We start from the raw sequence: 20,313 nt of genomic DNA, 5'->3' as shown, positions 1-20,313 counted from the left end.
TCCATACAGAATAATGGCCCCACATAGTCATCTATACAGTATAATGGCCCCACATAGTCCTCCATACAGTATAATGGACCCCACATAGTTCTACATACATAATAATGGCCCCACATAGTCATCCATACATAATAATGGCCCCACATAGTCCTCCATACAGAATAATGACCCTACATAGTCCTCCATACAAAATAATGGGCCCCACATAGTGCTGCATACAGAATAATGGCCCCACATAGTCCTCCATACAGTATAATGGGCCCACATAGTCCTCCATACAGTATAATGGGCCCACATAGTCCTCCATACAAAATAATGGGCCCCACATAGTGCTGCATACAGAATAATGGCCCCACATAGTCCTCCATACAGTATAATGGGCCCCACATAGACCTCCATACAGTATAATGGGCCCCACATAGTCCTCCATACAGAATAATGGGCCCCACATAGTCCTCCACACAGAATAATGGCCCCACATAGTCCTCCATACAGAATAATGTCCCCACATAGTGCTCCATACAGTATAATGACCCCACATAGTCCTCTATACAGTATAATGGCCCCACATAGTTCTCCATACGGAATAATGGCCCCACATAGTCCTCCATACAGTATAATGGCCCCACATAGTCCTCCATACAGTATAATGGCCCCACATAGTCCTCCATACAGTATAATGGCCCCACATAGTCCTCTATACAGTATAATGGCCCACATAGTCCTCCATACAGAATAATGGGCCCACATAGTCCTCCATACAGTATAATGGCCCCACATAGTCCTCTATACAGTATAATGGCCCCACATAGTCCTCCATACAGAATAATGGGCCCACATAGTCCTCCATACAGTATAATGGCCCCACATAGTCCTCCATACAGTATAATGGCCCTACATACTCCTCTATACAGTATAATGGCCCCACATAGTCCTCCATACAGAATAATGGGCCCACATAGTCCTCCATACAGTATAATGGCCCCACATAGTCCTCTATACAGTATAATGTCCCCACATAGTCCTCCATACAGAATAATGGGCCCACATAGTCCTCCATACAGTATAATGGGCCCACATAGTCCTCCATACAGAATAATGGGCCCACATAGTCCTCCATACAGTATAATGGCCCCACATAGTCCTCCATACAGAATAATGGGCCCCACATAGTCCTCCATACAGAATAATGGGCCCACATAGTGCTCTATACAGAATAATGGGCCCCAAATAGTCAGTCCTCCATACAGTATAATGGCCCCACATAGTCCTCCATACAGTATAATGGCCCCACATAGTCCTCCATACAGTATAATGGCCCCACATAGTCCTCTATACAGTATAATGGCCCCACATAGTCCTCCATACAGAATAATGGGCCCACATAGTCCTCCATACAGTATAATGGCCCCACATAGTCCTCCATACAGTATAATGGCCCCACATAGTCCTCCATACAGAATAATGGCCCCACATAGTCATCTATACAGTATAATGGCCCCACATAGTCCTCCATACAGTATAATGGACCCCACATAGTTCTACATACATAATAATGGCCCCACATAGTCATCCATACATAATAATGGCCCCACATAGTCCTCCATACAGAATAATGACCCTACATAGTCCTCCATACAAAATAATGGGCCCCACATAGTGCTGCATACAGAATAATGGCCCCACATAGTCCTCCATACAGTATAATGGGCCCACATAGTCCTCCATACAGTATAATGGGCCCACATAGTCCTCCATACAAAATAATGGGCCCCACATAGTGCTGCATACAGAATAATGGCCCCACATAGTCCTCCATACAGTATAATGGGCCCCACATAGACCTCCATACAGTATAATGGGCCCCACATAGTCCTCCATACAGAATAATGGGCCCCACATAGTCCTCCACACAGAATAATGGCCCCACATAGTCCTCCATACAGAATAATGGCCCCACATAGTGCTCCATACAGTATAATGACCCCACATAGTCCTCTATACAGTATAATGGCCCCACATAGTTCTCCATACGGAATAATGGCCCCACATAGTCCTCCATACAGTATAATGGCCCCACATAGTCCTCCATACAGTATAATGGCCCCACATAGTCCTCCATACAGTATAATGGCCCCACATAGTCCTCTATACAGTATAATGGCCCCACATAGTCCTCCATACAGAATAATGGGCCCACATAGTCCTCCATACAGTATAATGGCCCCACATAGTCCTCTATACAGTATAATGTCCCCACATAGTCCTCCATACAGAATAATGGGCCCACATAGTCCTCCATACAGTATAATGGGCCCACATAGTCCTCCATACAGAATAATGGGCCCACATAGTCCTCCATACAGTATAATGGCCCCACATAGTCCTCCATACAGAATAATGGGCCCCACATAGTCCTCCATACAGAATAATGGGCCCACATAGTGCTCTATACAGAATAATGGGCCCCAAATAGTCAGTCCTCCATACAGTATAATGGCCCCACATAGTCCTCCATACAGTATAATGGCCCCACATAGTCCTCCATACAGTATAATGGCCCCACATAGTCCTCTATACAGTATAATGGCCCCACATAGTCCTCCATACAGAATAATGGGCCCACATAGTCCTCCATACAGTATAATGGCCCCACATAGTCCTCCATACAGAATAATGGGCCCACATAGTCCTCCATACAGTATAATGGCCCCACATAGTCCTTCATACAGTATAATGGCCCCACATAGTCCTCTATACAGTATAATGGCCCCACATAGTCCTCCATACAGAATAATGGGCCCCACATAGTCCTCCATACAGAATAATGGGCCCACATATGGGTTGTGGTTCTGGTGTTGCGGACCAAATAAAACCGCCCTGCGGGCCAGAGCTTGGCGTGTACAGCCTAGGTGCATGGGCTATAGATTTACCACGTTGAAAAAAATTATAAAAAGGGCACAAAAAATCTAAAAATAAATAATAAAATAAATATATACAGTATTTTTTTCTATTTTTTTTTATTACTGTGTAGAAAGTTAAACCTGTCTCTGAAATAAAGTTAATGTTATTTTCAACTCCTAGTGATCGCTGTAAAGCTATGTTCATGTAGCACCCTGAGGATTCGGCTGCTACAGGGGTATTACACCTCAAGCCAGAGGTGTGGTATTCCACTCCCGGGTAAGGATGGGGTGTGGAACTGAGCTCAGTAGGCTGCATGCACTACATACATCCCATTTCCGGGGGACAGATCAATGGTACTCCCACTAGAGAAATGTGCAGGTACGACAGTGTCTGTCCCTGGCTGGAGTGGGAGGGGGTTGGAACATCCCAGTAGTGTAGGGGCAGATAGGGGGAGCAGTCTGGGTAATGCTAGGAGCTCATTGGGTGCTGGTCACCTGAGCTCACAAATAGAGGGAGTATATAAGGTGGGAACCATCTTAGAACAGGGTCTTTGTAGAGGTTTGGTCAGTCAGTCAGTCAGTCAGAGGAAGAGAGCAGAGGAGAAGAGCAGCTCCAAGGCCCAGAGAGAGAGAGGAGAAAGAAAGACCCAGAGGGGGAGAAGAGAGAACTCCAAGAACCCAAGATTAGATCAGAGGGTGAAGAGTTGGCACAAGGGTACCGGATCCCAAGCTGGTGGAGGGCATTAATCCTTAGCCAGAGACCGGAGGTCGTGGGCAGGATCTGCCACGACCACCCACTAAATCCACCCGGAAGGCACACCAAGAATAGGGTCAGGGAACCCAGAGACAAGGGTTTACCAACAAGAGGCCCGAGGGAGCCGGACTTAGGTGGATCCCTGGTGGGGAAGGCCAGAGAGAGAAGGAACGTCAGAAAGGGAGCTCAGGATCACGCTCCAGAATTACTTGGGAGTTGGCCGAGTCCAGGACCTGGTGGACGCAGCACGGCTCGGGCGGTCACTCAAGGCCGGAGTGACCAGCATAACAGCAGTAAGTAAAGACCCTGAACTGCACAGCCCGACTCTGAGTCTCATTACCATCCTCACTGCACCTCCACAACCACCATCCTCTACACCTGACCCCCTGAGGCTATACCCCTCCCGTTGGGGGTTATACTACCTAAGCTGCACACACATCACCAGCCTCAGTGGACCCTGCTGCAGCGGCGGCCGTAGTGACCGCAAATCAACGGGTGGCGTAGTCGACATAAAAGAACATCTAGTAACATCTATAAGGACTGCCACACACTGAGCTTGACACCCTGGGCACGGACCGGGTCACCGCCACTCGGAGACTACAACCCCCATCTGATCCGGCTCCGGGTATCCCCCAAACAACACTGGCCCAGGGGGCGCGTCAACTTTGGCGTAGTCGGCAGGATTACGTGCCCGCAACAACCGGGTACTGCGTGCCTGAAGAAAAGTTCACCGTTACCTTAAAAAGAAGTCTCCCGCCGGTTCCGGAGGGTCCCCGCAAACGGACCCCATCACAGGTCGTTTCCCGCCAGTTGCCCGCCATTTGCAGCTTTTTCCCGCCATCCATGGGGTTTCCCGCCACTGGGAGACGATTCCCGCCATTTCCAAAGATTTCCCGCCTTGGAAGAGCGGACGCCATTATGGGCGTGCCAGAGGGTGGCAAGAGGCCACCTCCCATCGTGGGCCAGGTCGAAGAATGGCGCCAAAAGCGGAAACCGCGCCCACCAACAGAGACTGTGATGCTGGAAGTGTCCATCAGCGTAAGAGAACTGCCCCTGGAACTGACAATCACAAAGTTGCCCCGGGACCACCCTCAATGTGGGCGGAGACTGAACAAGAGAGCAAAGATGGGTGTCGCCTGGAGCAGTCTGGAGAGAGCGCACCCGGAGACAAGAAGTCTGGAGAGGAGTCCAGAGAAAGCCTACCCGGAGATGGAGGGAGAGTCAGGCAGCACCGACCCAGTGGTCAGGAGCCTGCTACAAGCCACAACCCCACTAGGCCTAGTGGAGGTCCTGGCACAGCTCCCCCGAGACCGGGAGTGTGCACAGACTGCGCTGGAGGGCCTCGCACGGAGGATGGCCCGGGTACAGCGAGAGACGTTGGCGGAGTGGAGCCGAGAGATGGCCCAGCAGACCGGAACCCGTCAGCGGAGCACGCCACCCGAGACGAGGAGACAGACCGCCTCTGAGGATGGTGCAGGAGGAGTGAAGGCCGGAGACGGCGCCGAGAAGGGAGCTGGACAACTGGAGGCAGGTAAAGGGGACGTCTCAACCCCGAGCCGGGAAACCGCGTGCCTGTCCCAGCTCCCCGTCGCAGAGCCCGAAGTTCCCCCTGCCGTGCCCGTCGCTGCATCGTCACCGCCGCCGACTAGGCCTCAACCGGAAACCGCGGCCGCGACCCCTGTGACGTCACACGCTTCGACCCTGAGCGCGGCAAAGCAGGAAATACCATCGGCCTGGTCGCAAGGCCTAGTACACCCGGGCGCCGCCATTCCAACAGCGCCCCCTACCTCCGCGGAGCCACCAGCCTGGTCGCAGGGCCGAGTAACCACGGGCGCCGCCGTTCTTACGGTGCCCCTTTGCCTTTAAGGTGCCCCAGGCCTGGTCGCAAGGCCTGGTTAACCCGGGCGCCGCTACCATCAACGCGCCCTCAACATCTAGAGTGCCGCACCTGGGTGAAGATCTATTCGCCCAGCATACGTGCCCGGATGGGCAGCCCTTCATATGGCCCCAGGAGTACATTCAGCTGGAACTCCAGAGAGCAAGGCCCATGTGCGAGCCCCTGATTCCGGCTCCGAAGCCCGTAAAGAGGACCTCGCCCCCGCTGGAGGAGGCACAGTTTGAGTGGGACCCCACCGGAGAAGACCTCATGGGGTTCACTCAGGAGACTCGGGCGGCCGCAGCGGAGCGTGCAGAGTGCTGCCGGCAGCAGCTCGAGGTCTTCGAGAGGGAGCGGAGAGAGAGGCGGGTCCGGGAACAGCAAGTGCAGATAAGAAGCGCGGAGCAGAAGAGCCGGACCGGGAGGAATCCCCGTGCAGCTCATGGTCCCCCTTCCACCGGGACTGTGATAAAATTCAACATGCAGCATGGGTGGGGCTTCATTAGAGACCATCATACCCCCGGCGACGTCTTTGTGACCCACAGAGACGTAGAAAGCCATCTGCCGGAGGGACACAGAGGTCGTGACCTGTATGTGGGGGACGAGGTCACCTTCATCCGGCACAAGTGTGCCAAAGGACCCTACGCCCTCCATGTGCATCGCCTGACGGAGGAGGAGCTGCGGTGTGAGGAGGAGCAAGAGGACCCGGACGGGTCTGAAACTGAAACCAACCAACAAGAAAGAGCAGGAGGACGCCGTCGTTGAAGTACGGTAGAGAGCGACTGTATAAAGTTGCCCGTCGGGGTACCAAGAACTGTTACTTATTTAAAATATGTTCCCCGTTGGGACAAAGTGTGAACTGATGCCCGTGTGTCCCTAGTTTCTAATACCTGGCCGAGGACTGAGAGCGGCCATACCTCCCCTTGTACATAGTTGCGCTTCTTAAAGCGCCCCCTACTGGTTTTATAGGAAACCATTTTCTTTAAGAGACTGTCGTACTTTACCCGGTCACAAGTTGCACCGTGGCCGGAGGAACAAGAATGTTTATAATGAAAAGTTTTTATATGAAGAGTTTATTGCTGCTGATGATATATATGATGTTTTATATGTTTATATGTTGATGTTTATGAAAAATAATTGTATGTTTTGGATGTTTTTATCTTTAACAGCCCGAGGACGTGCTGTGATTTACCAGGGGGGAATGTAGCACCCTGAGGATTCGGCTGCTACAGGGGTATTACACCTCAAGCCAGAGGTGTGGTATTCCACTCCCGGGTAAGGATGGGGTGTGGAACTGAGCTCAGTAGGCTGCATGCACTACATACATCCCATTTCCGGGGGACAGATCAATGGTACTCCCACTAGAGAAATGTGCAGGTACGACAGTGTCTGTCCCTGGCTGGAGTGGGAGGGGGTTGGAACATCCCAGTAGTGTAGGGGCAGATAGGGGGAGCAGTCTGGGTAATGCTAGGAGCTCATTGGGTGCTGGTCACCTGAGCTCACACAGAGGGAGTATATAAGGTGGGAACCATCTTAGAACAGGGTCTTTGTAGAGGTTTGGTCAGTCAGTCAGTCAGAGGAAGAGAGCAGAGGAGAAGAGCAGCTCCAAGGCCCAGAGAGAGAGAGGAGAAAGAAAGACCCAGAGGGGGAGAAGAGAGAACTCCAAGAACCCAAGATTAGATCAGAGGGTGAAGAGTTGGCACAAGGGTACCGGATCCCAAGCTGGTGGAGGGCATTAATCCTTAGCCAGAGACCGGAGGTCGTGGGCAGGATCTGCCACGACCACCCACTAAATCCACCCGGAAGGCACACCAAGAATAGGGTCAGGGAACCCAGAGACAAGGGTTTTACCAACAAGAGGCCCGAGGGAGCCGGACTTAGGTGGATCCCTGGTGGGGAAGGCCAGAGAGAGAAGGAACGTCAGAAAGGGAGCTCAGGATCACGCTCCAGAATTACTTGGGAGTTGGCCGAGTCCAGGACCTGGTGGACGCAACACGGCTCGGGCGGTCACTCAAGGCCGGAGTGACCAGCATAACAGCAGTAAGTAAAGACCCTGAACTGCACAGCCCGACTCTGAGTCTCATTACCATCCTCACTGCACCTCCACAACCACCATCCTCTACACCTGACCCCCTGAGGCTATACCCCTCCCGTTGGGGGTTATACTACCTAAGCTGCACACACATCACCAGCCTCAGTGGACCCTGCTGCAGCGGCGGCCGTAGTGACCGCAAATCAACGGGTGGCGTAGTCGACATAAAAGAACATCTAGTAACATCTATAAGGACTGCCACACACTGAGCTTGACACCCTGGGCACGGACCGGGTCACCGCCACTCGGAGACTACAACCCCCATCTGATCCGGCTCCGGGTATCCCCCAAACAACACTGGCCCAGGGGGCGCGTCATTCACACGCAGTGTCTTTGTCTTCAGCTAAACCTGCTCTCTTGGCATTAAAAATGCTGCAGATTTTAGTGTATTTTTGTGTTTTTTTATGCTTTTTTTAGCTGCTTTTTTCGAGCGGATTACATGTGATTTGTCTACAGGACATGTTTAATAAAGTTAGTTTCTTTCTACAAAAATCGCAATAAACGCTGCAATTTTTTTTGCACTTTCTCATTGCTTTCGATGGGTGAAAAAAATACTGAAAAATCTGTGAAAGAATTTATATATAATAATAATAGTAATAAGAAAAAAAAAGTATTTGCGCCTTACTCACCATCCCCTGGTCCAGCACTGATTCTCCGCCTCTACTTCTGTTTTCTGTTATTGCCTGAAGCCCTGACGTCACATCTTTGAGTTCAGCTTGTCTGTCAGACATAACAGCATGAGCAGTGATTGTCTGCAGCGCTGTCGATCTGATATCAGTGCTGCAGACAATAACATACATTGGGAGTTGCAGCGGATACTCAGCTCTGGACCTGGGGAGGGTGAGTATTTTTTTGACAACCTGCAGCCAGGGCACAGGGGTTTTCCTAAACTGTATTCATTGCTGATCGTCTCACTCTATGTTATACACTGCGATGAGTGCACGTTTTTTTCTCCACTAGGTGGCAGCCTGAAGTGCTGAACTTAATAGATGCCATTGATAGTAAGATGGCGGACGGTCCGGATATAATAAAAGGCTCTAAAGTGACGGAAGTGAAGGAGTTCAGTATAACAAAGCCGAAGCCCAGAACTCTGCCGCTGCCACAGAAAATACCCGTCCAAAAGCCTCACCAGCCGGTCAGTGGTCGCCCACTAGGGGGCGTTATACAGTGCGGGGCAGAAGATGTGACTGACACTCGCTGCTCCTGCTTTATAGAACAGTGAGGTTCTTCAGCAGCTGCAGTTGTGTATTCAGATTTGTGTCCCAGAACCTGTCTACCACTGTGTCTATTAACCCCACAGTCAGGGGCTGCACTGCAATACCACGCACAACCTGTAGGCAGGGATAGCGCTGTTCTTGTTTTATTTCTAATCCTGTATAATCGTTTTAAAGGCTGATAAAGTGATGGCGTCTGATATCATTTGCCATCTCCTCCTGGTTGGGTCCAACGTCCCCATAATCCAGGGACTGAAGAGATCGCTCTGGTTTAGCGCTGCATGCTCATCAAAGCTTGCACGGATAAACAGTTAGGGGGCGCCACAGTCACTGAGTTCTGCTGAGCCTTCATTCTTAGGTTCTGTTTTAGTGATAGAATATCACCTCAGCTGCTGCAGAACCTCATAATACACCTCAGCTGCTGCAGAACCTCATAATATACCTCAGCTGCTGCAGAACCTCATAATACACCTCAGCTGCTGCAGAACCTCCATAATACACCTCAGCTGCTGCAGAACCTCATAATACACCTCAGCTGCTGCAGAACCTCATAATACACCTCAGCTGCTGCAGAACCTCATAGTACACCTCAGCTGCTGCAGAACCTCATAGTACACCTCAGCTGCTGCAGAACCTCATAGTACACCTCAGCTGCTGCAGAACCTCATAATACACCTCAGCTGCTGCAGAACCTCATAATACACCTCAGCTGCTGCAGAACCTCATACTACACCTCAGCTGCTGCAGAACCTCATAATACACCTCAGCTGCTGCAGAAATACAGAATACACCTCAGCTGCTGCAGAACCTCATAATACACCTCAGCTGCTGAAGGACCTCATAATACACCTCAGCTGCTGAAGAACCTCATAATACACCTCAGCTGCTGCAGAACCTCATAATACACCTCAGCTGCTGCAGAACCTCATAATATACCTCAGCTGCTGCAGAACCTCATAATACACCTCAGCTGCTGCAGAACCTCCATAATACACCTCAGCTGCTGAAGAACCTCATAATACACCTCAGCTGCTGCAGAACCTCATAATATACCTCAGCTGCTGCAGAACCTCATAATACACCTCAGCTGCTGCAGAACCTCATAATACACCTCAGCTGCTGCAGAATCTCATAATACACCTCAGCTGCTGCAGAACCTCATACTACACCTCAGCTGCTGCAGAAATACAGAATACACCTCAGCTGCTGCAGAACCTCATAATACACCTCAGCTGCTGAAGGACCTCATAATACACCTCAGCTGCTGCAGAACCTCATAATACACCTCAGCTGCTGCAGAACCTCATAATACACCTCAGCTGCTGCAGAACCTCATAATATACCTCAGCTGCTGCAGAACCTCATAATACACCTCATCTGCTGCAGAACCTCCATAATACACCTCAGCTGCTGAAGAACCTCATAATACACCTCAGCTGCTGCAGAACCTCATAATACACCTCAGCTGCTGCAGAACCTCATAATACACCTCAGCTGCTGCAGAACCTCATACTACCCCTCAGCTGCTGCAGAACCTCATACTACACCTCAGCTGCTGCAGAACCTCATAATACACCTCAGCTGCTGCAGAAATACAGAATACACCTCAGCTGCTGCAGAACCTCATAATACACCTCAGCTGCTGAAGAACCTCATAATACACCTCAGCTGCTGAAGAACCTCATAATACACCTCAGCTGCTGCAGAACCTCATAATACACCTCAGCTGCTGCAGAACCTCATAATAAACCTCAGCTGCTGCAGAACCTCATAATACACCTCAGCTGCTGCAGAACCTCATAATACACCTCAGCTGCTGCAGAACCTCATAATAAACCTCAGCTGCTGCAGAACCTCATAATACACCTCAGCTGCTGCAGAACCTCATAATACACCTCAGCTGCTGCAGAACCTCATAATAAACCTCAGCTGCTGCAGAACCTCATAATACACCTCAGCTGCTGAAGAACCTCATAATACACCTCCGCTGCAGTACATCAGAATACACCTCAGCTTCTGCAGAACCTCATAATACACCTCAGCTGCTGCAGAAATACAGAATACACCTCGGCTGCTGCAGAACCTCATAATACACCTCAGCTGCTGAAGAACCTCATAATACACCTCAGCTGCTGAAGAACCTCATAATACACCTCAGCTGCTGCAGAACCTCATACTACACCTCAGCTGCTGCAGAAATACAGAATACATCTCAGCTGCTGCAGAACCTCATAATACACCTCAGGTGCTGCAGAACCTCATAGTACACCTCAGCTGCTGAAGAACCTCATAATACACCTCAGCTGCTGCAGAACCTCATAATACACCTCAGCTGCTGCAGAACCTCATATTACAACTCATATGCAGTACATCATAATACACCTCAGCTGCTGCAGAACCTCATAATACACCTCAGCTGCTGCAGAACCTCATAGTACACCTCAGCTGCTGCAGAACCTCATAATAAACGTCAGCTGCTGCAAAACCTCATAGTACACCTCAGCTGCTGCAGAACCTCATAATACACCTCAGCTGCTGCAGAACCTCATAGTACACCTCAGCTGCTGCAGAACCTCATACTACACCTCAGCTGCTTCAGAACCTCATAATACACCTCAGCTGCTGCAGAACCTCATAATACACCTCAGCTGCTGCAAAACTACAGAATACACCTCAGCTGCTGCAGAACCTCATAATATACATCAGCTGCCTCAGAACCTCATAATATACCTCAGCTGCTGCAGAACCTCATAATATACCTCAGCTGCTGCAGAACCTCATAATACACCTCAGCTGCTGCAGAACCTCCATAATGCACCTCAGCTACTGCAGAACCTCATAATACACCTCAGCTGCTGCAGAACCTCATAATACACCTCAGCTGCTGCAGAACCTCATACTACACCTCAGCTGCTGCAGAAATACAGAATACACCTCAGCTGCTGCAGAACCTCATAATACACCTCAGCTGCTGCAGAACCTCATACTACACCTCAGCTGCTGCAGAAATACAGAATACACCTCAGCTGCTGCAGAACCTCATAATACACCTCAGCTGCTGCAGAACCTCATACTACACCTCAGCTGCTGCAGAAATACAGAATACACCTCAGCTGCTGCAGAACCTCATAATACACCTCAGCTGCTGCAGAACCTCATAATACACCTCAGCTGCTGCAGAACTACAGAATACACCTCAGCTGCTGCAGAACCTCATAATATACATCAGCTACCGCAGAACCTCATAATACACCTCAGCTGCTGCAGAACCTCATAATATACCTCAGCTGCTGCAGAACCTCATAATACACCTCAGCTGCTGCAGAACCTCCATAATGCACCTCAGCTGCTGCAGAAATACAGAATACACCTCAGCTGCTGCAGAACCTCATAATACACCTCAGCTGCTGCAGAACCTCATAATACACCTCAGCTGCTGCAGAACTACAGAATACACCTCAGCTGCTGCAGAACCTCATAATATACATCAGCTACCGCAGAACCTCATAATACACCTCAGCTGCTGCAGAACCTCATAATATACCTCAGCTGCTGCAGAACCTCATAATACCCCTCAGCTGCTGCAGAACCTCATAATACACCTCAGCTGCTGCAGAACCTCATACTACACCTCAGCTGCTGCAGAAATACAGAATACACCTCAGCTGCTGCAGAACCTCATAATACACCTCAGCTGCTGCAGAACCTCATAATATACCTCAGCTGCTGCAGAACCTCATAATACACCTCAGCTGCTGCAGAACCTCCATAATACACCTCAGCTGCTGAAGAACCTCATAATACACCTCAGCTGCTGCAGAACCTCATAATATACCTCAGCTGCTGCAGAACCTCATAATACACCTCAGCTGCTGCAGAACCTCATAATACACCTCAGCTGCTGCAGAATCTCATAATACACCTCAGCTGCTGCAGAACCTCATACTACACCTCAGCTGCTGCAGAAATACAGAATACACCTCAGCTGCTGCAGAACCTCATAATACACCTCAGCTGCTGAAGGACCTCATACTACACCTCAGCTGCTGCAGAAATACAGAATACACCTCAGCTGCTGCAGAACCTCATAATACACCTCAGCTGCTGCAGAACCTCATAATACACCTCAGCTGCTGCAGAACTACAGAATACACCTCAGCTGCTGCAGAACCTCATAATACACCTCAGCTGCTGCAGAACCTCATACTACACCTCAGCTGCTGCAGAAATACAGAATACACCTCAGCTGCTGCAGAACCTCATAATACACCTCAGCTGCTGCAGAACCTCATAATACACCTCAGCTGCTGCAGAACCTCATAATATACCTCAGCTGCTGCAGAACCTCATAATACACCTCAGCTGCTGCAGAACCTCCATAATACACCTCAGCTGCTGAAGAACCTCATAATACACCTCAGCTGCTGCAGAACCTCATAATATACCTCAGCTGCTGCAGAACCTCATAATACACCTCAGCTGCTGCAGAACCTCATAATACACCTCAGCTGCTGCAGAATCTCATAATACACCTCAGCTGCTGCAGAACCTCATACTACACCTCAGCTGCTGCAGAAATACAGAATACACCTCAGCTGCTGCAGAACCTCATAATACACCTCAGCTGCTGAAGGACCTCATAATACACCTCAGCTGCTGAAGAACCTCATAATACACCTCAGCTGCTGCAGAACCTCATAATACACCTCAGCTGCTGCAGAACCTCATAATATACCTCAGCTGCTGCAGAACCTCATAATACACCTCAGCTGCTGCAGAACCTCCATAATACACCTCAGCTGCTGAAGAACCTCATAATACACCTCAGCTGCTGCAGAACCTCATAATACACCTCAGCTGCTGCAGAACCTCATACTACCCCTCAGCTGCTGCAGAACCTCATACTACACCTCAGCTGCTGCAGAACCTCATAATACACCTCAGCTGCTGCAGAAATACAGAATACACCTCAGCTGCTGCAGAACCTCATAATACACCTCAGCTGCTGAAGAACCTCATAATTCACCTCAGCTGCTGAAGAACCTCATAATACACCTCAGCTGCTGCAGAACCTCATACTACACCTCAGCTGCTGCAGAACCTCATAATACACCTCAGCTGCTGAAGAACCTCATAATACACCTCAGCTGCTGCAGAAATACAGAATACACCTCAGCTGCTGAAGAACCTCATAATACACCTCAGCTGCTGAAGAACCTCATAATACACCTCAGCTGCTGAATAACCTTATACTACACCTCAGCTGCTGCAGAACCTCATATTACAACTCATATGCAGTACATCATAATACACCTCAGCTGCTGCAGAACCTCATAATACACCTCAGCTGCTGCAGATCCTCATAGTACACCTCAGCTGCTGCAGAACCTCATAATAAACGTCAGCTGCTGCAGAACCTCATAGTACACCTCAGCTGCTGCAGAGCCTCATAATACACCTCAGCTGCTGCAGAACCTCATAGTACACCTCAGCTGCTGCAGAGCCTCATAATACACCTCAGCTGCTGCAGAACCTCATAATACACCTCAGCTGCTGCAGAACCTCATAATACACCTCAGCTGCTGCAGAACCTCATAGTACACCTCAGCTGCTGCAGAACCTCATATTAAACGTCAGCTGCTGCAGAACCTCATAGTACACCTCAGCTGCTGCAGAGCCTCATAATACACCTCAGCTGCTGCAGAACCTCATAGTACACCTCAGCTGCTGCAGAACCTCATACTACACCTCAGCTGCTTCAGAACCTCATAATACACCTCAGCTGCTGCAGAACCTCATAATACACCTCAGCTGCTGCAGAACTACAGAATACACCTCAGCTGCTGCAGAACCTCATAATATACATCAGCTGCCGCAGAACCTCATAATATACCTCAGCTGCTGCAGAATCTCATAATATACCTCAGCTGCTGCAGAACCTCATAATACACCTCAGCTGCTGCAGAACCTCCATAATGCACCTCAGCTACTGCAGAACCTCATAATACACCTCAGCTGCTGCAGAACCTCATAATACACCTCAGCTGCTGCAGAACCTCATACTACAACTCAGCTGCTGCAGAAATACAGAATACACCTCAGCTGCTGCAGAACCTCATAATACACCTCAGCTGCTGCAGAACCTCATAATACACCTCAGCTGCTGCAGAACCTCATACTACACCTCAGCTGCTGCAGAAATACAGAATACACCTCAGCTGCTGCAGAACCTCACAATACACCTCAGCTGCTGCAGAACCTCATACTACACCTCAGCTGCTGCAGAAATACAGAATACACCTCAGCTGCTGCAGAACCTCATAATACACCTCAGCTGCTGCAGAACTACAGAATAAACCTCAGCTGCTGCAGAACCTCATAATATACATCAGCTACCGCAGAACCTCATAATACACCTCCGCTGCAGTACATCAGAATACACCTCAGCTGCTGCAGAACCTCATAATACACCTCAGCTGCCGCAGAACCTCATAATACACCTCCGCTGCAGTACATCAGAATACACCTCAGCTGCTGCACAACCTCATAATACATACCTCTGAAGGTATGTGTAATGTGAAGTTCTGCAGCAGCTGGGGTGGGTATAATGGGGTTCTGCAGCAGCTGAGGTGTATATTACAATAGAAAGTGTCTGCATCTGTAAATGATGAGGAATCATGGACCTGTATAAATCCCCGTTCTGGCCTCATGTTGACCCTGAGGGTCCTGACCGGTCAGAATGGGGTTGTGTTACTTTGAGCATTATTCATGAAGAAGATGGACAGGAGAACAGAAGGACGGAGGGAAAGGAGGACGGGGGCAAAGGAGGACAGCAGAACCAGAGGAAAGGAGGATGGAAGGAAAGGAGGATGGGAGGACGGGAGGAAAGGAGGACAGGGGGAAAGGAGGATGGGGCAAAGGAAGACAGCAGAATGGGAGGAAAGGAGGATGGGAGGATCAGGGAAAGGAGGATGGGGCAAAGGAGGACAGAGGAAAGGAGGATGGGAGGATCAGGGAAAGGAGGATGGGGCAAAGGAGGACGGGAAAGGAGGACAGAGGAAAGGAGGATGGGGTGGGGGGACAAGAGGTGCAGACATGAGCATCCTTATTATTATAGGAATGTAAGTGGTGATGGCCGAGCCGCGGGGAATATTCACACACGGGAAGGGTCTCCTGTCCGCATAATGATATCAGTAGTTGTCTCAGTATTTGCTATAAATGTCCGCCATCTCTGCACACAGGTTCCCAACACCACGTACAAAAGTCCCAAAGACCAAGACGTTCTTCAAGGGAAGAAACTGAGAAACCGTAAGAAAGCAGAGGTGGGTTACATGTAAATAATCTACTCCCTCCAGGCGGGTGAGGACACAATGCAGGATAGATCATGTGGTGCCGATGAGGACCGGAATGGCGCTGAGACCAGGAGAAAGCGGCAATGGGAACGTGAATCAGTGCCAGCACTTCATACACAATAATCACTAAAAAGGGGCTAAAAGATTACATTTATCACCGGAGTGCTACTTTGCTAAATTTGCTGAGGTAATCTTGAGAAATTTCCCCCCATGCTTCCTGAAGCCCCTCCACAAATTGGATTGGCTTGATGGGCACTTTTTTGGTACCATACGGTCAAGCTGCTCCCACAACAGCTCAATGGGGTTGAGATCTGGTGACTGCGCTGGCCACTCCATTACAGATAGAATACCAGCTGCCTGCTTCTTCCCTAAATAGTTCATGCATAATTTGGAGGTGTGCTTTGGGTCATTATCCTGTTGTAGGATGAAATTGGCTCCAATCAAGCAGTGTCCTCATGGTATGGCATGGTATGGCGTCAGGCACTCTTCCAGCATATTTTCAGTTGTTCTGCATCTTACAAATGTTCTTCTGTGTGATCCAAATTCCTCAAACTTTGATTCGTCTGTCCATAAAACTTTTTTCCAATCTTCCTCTGTCCAATGTTTGTGTTCTTTTGTGCATATTAATCTTTTCCTTTTATTAGCCAGTCTCAGATGTTGCTTTTTCTTTGCTACTTTGCCCTGAAGGCCAGCATCCCGGAATCGCCTCTTCACTGTAGACATTGACGCTGGCGTTTTGCGTATACTATTTAATGAAGCTGCCTGTTGAGGAGTTGTGAGGTGTCGATTTCTCAAACTAGAGACTCTAATGTACTTGTCTTGTTGCTCAGTTGTGCAGCGGGGCCTCCCACTTCATTTTCTACTCTGGTTAGAGCCTGTTTGTGCTCTCCTTTGAAGGGAGTAGTACACACCGTTGTAGGAAATCTTCAGTTTCTTGGCAATTTCTCCCATGGAATAGCCTTCATTTCTAAGAGCAAGAATAGACTGTCGAGTTTCACATGAAAGTTCTCTTTTTCTGGCCATTTTGAGAGTTTCATAGAACAAACAAATGTAATGCTCCAGATTCTCAACTAGCTCAAAGGAAGGTCAATTTTATAGCTTCTCAAATCAGCCAAACCGTTTTTAGCTGGGCTAACATACTTGTGCAAGGGTTTTCTAGGGTTTTCTAAACATCCATTAGCCTTCTTATGTGGCGCCCCTGAGGGTTCAGTCGCCACAGGGGTACTGCACCTCAGACCGAGGTGTGGTATCTCCTCTCCGAGGTAAGGGTGGAGCACCTCTCGGGACTCAGCCATCCATTCAACACTACACCACTCCTGTCCTGAGGGGGCTTTAAGGCACCACAGTGCTGCCCCAGAGGAGATGGGGGGAACCAAAAGATAGGGGGAACCATGTAGTGGGTGAGGGTGGAGGACGCACTTTAGGTTACACTCATTCAATCATATTTAATCAACGGCCATCTTAGGTTCAAGGTCCCTTGATTGTGGTCTTCATCACTGAACGTGGTTTTCCGGTGGAACCTGCAGCTGATTGGAGATACACGGTCCTCGTTCTCCGGCCTTGAGGCGAGGAGCGGGCTAGAGTTAACGGCTATCTCTACCCGGTCAAGGTCCCTACCTAAGAAGGCCTGGAGGGGAGCAGAGGAGACAAGCTCCACAGGTAAAAGGATCCCAGGGGATGCAGACGGAGCGGCATACGCCACCTGTCCTCACTATTCTGGCCTAGTCAGAGAGATTTCTGCTGCAAAAGGGGTACCGGCCCCCGATATCTGGCTTTGTTACTTCATGTCCTAGTCAGAAAAGCCTGGAGGCTTAGAGGATCCCACTGGGTAACGGACGGAGCGGAGTTGCCACCCGTACCCTTGTTCTGTGTAAAGCCAGAGGGAGACCCAGCCTTGTAACACGCACCACATACGGACATGAGAGGACCTAGTGGGAAAGTCTAGGAACACTCTGGTGCAGGGGGTCCTGATTGATGCACCCGAACTACCCGGAGTATGCTGAACCCCTTCCTGGTGGCCGCAGCGCGCTGTGATGAGGAAGGAGAAGCCTTTCAGCTGACACCTAACAACATGAGTAAAGCTTGGAAGACTGCATCCATTGCCGCCGGTCCCTTATTTTAGCGCAACACCACACCGTACCACCCACTACGACCCCCCTGATCCGTCTTCTCTGCCCTGAGGCCCTGCTCCGCCTGTGGGGAGTAGTACCATCTTCTGCTGCCACGACATCCCGCCTCAGAGGACTACCGCAACGCTGGTGGCAAATCACCAGGCACCACAGGTGGCGTAGTCATTACATCCACTCGATTACCACCGTCCCTCCTGTCCCTTATTTTTACTGTGATGACCCTGGGCGACTGCATCCACCTTACACCAGGAGGCCCGGTTCCGAGTACCCCCGTCTCTCAGGGTAGGGCCAGCGAGCGGGAGCGAGGCGTCACACTTACACAGTTAGCAAACACAATGTACCATTAAAATACTGGAGTGGTGGTTGTTGGAAATGGGCCTCTATGCACCTATGTAGATATTGCAATAAAAACAAGACTTTTGCAGCTAGAATAGTCATTTACCACATTAACAATATATAGAGTGTATTTCTGATTCATTTAATGTTAGCTTCATTGAAAAAAAATGTGCTTTTCTTTCAAAAATAATGAAATTTTTAAATGACCCCAAACTTTTGAACGGTAGTGTAAATATTGTGGTAGATCGGCTCACTCGGCTGCACATAGAGGTAGACACAGGAACACTGTTTCTTCAAATCTTCCACTGGTTTTATTAGAAGTACAGCATAAAACCAGTGCAGAGTTAGCAAAACAAATACGGCCTTCCCGGCTTAACAGGAAAACAAAACATAACATATGGCATAGGCTTTGTTGCTACGGGAATTCGTCCGCTTCAGGAACAATCAACACAAGGTCTAGCTTTCCTTAACACAAAAACACAGCTCCAGAACTTTCACCTCCAGACTCACGCCGCACACTGCTCTAGAAAGCTGGGTATTTATCTACAGCTGCTCAATCATCCTAGCACTAAACATAGCTGATTAACTCCTCTCAGCACTTAGTGTGCTGGATGATTTTTGCTAGGTTTATATTACTGAAACTAACAACCTCAGTGCTACATATCTCCCCTTTAGTACTTTGTCAGCGACTTTGTCACAATATATACCCCCGATACGGTAACTGCCAACTCCACAATAACAAAATGAACTACTAGCTGCCACTACCAAAAGGTTTTACAGGCCGATTGGACACCCTTTACTGGGAGCGTATTGCTTAAGGGGTGCTGTTTCCATTTTCTAGATTTCATCTGGAAAAGTAGGCAGTGTTTTTAAAAATATACAAGACAATACAAAATGGGAACAAAACAATACGATATAAACAATTACATATAATAGAGATAAAAAAGTACTAAACCTGGGTCACAGAAATGACTCAGAGCTTAGTGGAGGTACTCCTTTAGGAAACGGGCATAACTACAGCAAGCTGTGCCTTCCAGGACTGACAAATGACCAAAACCCAAACTCTGATTTTTATTAGATCACGGTTACGCCCTCATGCCTCTCTTTGGTGAGCTCATATGGGGTCTGGTCATGGGATGTACTAGGTCTTTTAGAAGGTTATGAGATCTCCAACTATCAGGATATCTTCACCCCTGGAGGTCCCAGACGGTGATATTGTTGTCATGTTTCCTATCACTATTTTACCTTTCTATAGAGATGAAATATGGCATGGATAGCATCATCCATCCTGACGATTATAAGTTGGAGGCGTTTAGTCGCCCTTACGCTGATGTAAGTGATTGTGTTATTTTTGTCCTTTCACTACGATGGCGAAAATGTATCTCATAAATATCGGATCGATGAAAATCCCAATATTCATCACTGACCACTGGCTCCAGAAAGTATGAGAAAATTTGTTTGAACAAAGAAAGCTAATTCCTTTGAACAGAGGAAACCCCTGTACTTTTCTGCCTCTGAGTATATGAATCCTAGGTTTGTTGGCTGGTTCTCATCAGATCCCCTTGTGGTAATTACCTGTTCACAGCAGGAGGTCCTACTTCAATGGAGGTTCTCACTTCCCCAGTTATAAATAATAAAATATGTTCAATGTGAGAAT

At 49.0% G+C, this 20,313-nt stretch overlaps 1 protein-coding gene across 3 annotated transcripts in view; it reads left to right on the top strand.

Moving 5' to 3' along the window:
- Nucleotides 1-20,313, top strand: part of LOC141162547 (cilia- and flagella-associated protein 99-like) — a 93,357-nt gene that overhangs the window by 39,859 nt on the left and 33,185 nt on the right. For all 3 annotated transcript variants that reach the window (XM_073648771.1, XM_073648762.1, XM_073648780.1), the window contains 2 exons: nt 8,586-8,760; nt 16,081-16,161. In XM_073648771.1, coding sequence (XP_073504872.1) covers nt 8,586-8,760; nt 16,081-16,161 — 256 coding nt within the window. The remainder of the gene's footprint in view (nt 1-8,585; nt 8,761-16,080; nt 16,162-20,313) is intronic.

This window comes from Phyllobates terribilis, unplaced genomic scaffold (genome assembly GCF_046119375.1).
Source record: "Phyllobates terribilis strain yellow unplaced genomic scaffold, ASM4611937v1 Scaffold_1__5_contigs__length_1240528914, whole genome shotgun sequence".
Taxonomy (NCBI): Eukaryota; Metazoa; Chordata; class Amphibia; order Anura; family Dendrobatidae; genus Phyllobates; species Phyllobates terribilis.
The sequence above is the reverse complement of the archived record's forward strand: the minus strand, read 5'-3'. Positions and strand labels throughout refer to the sequence as shown.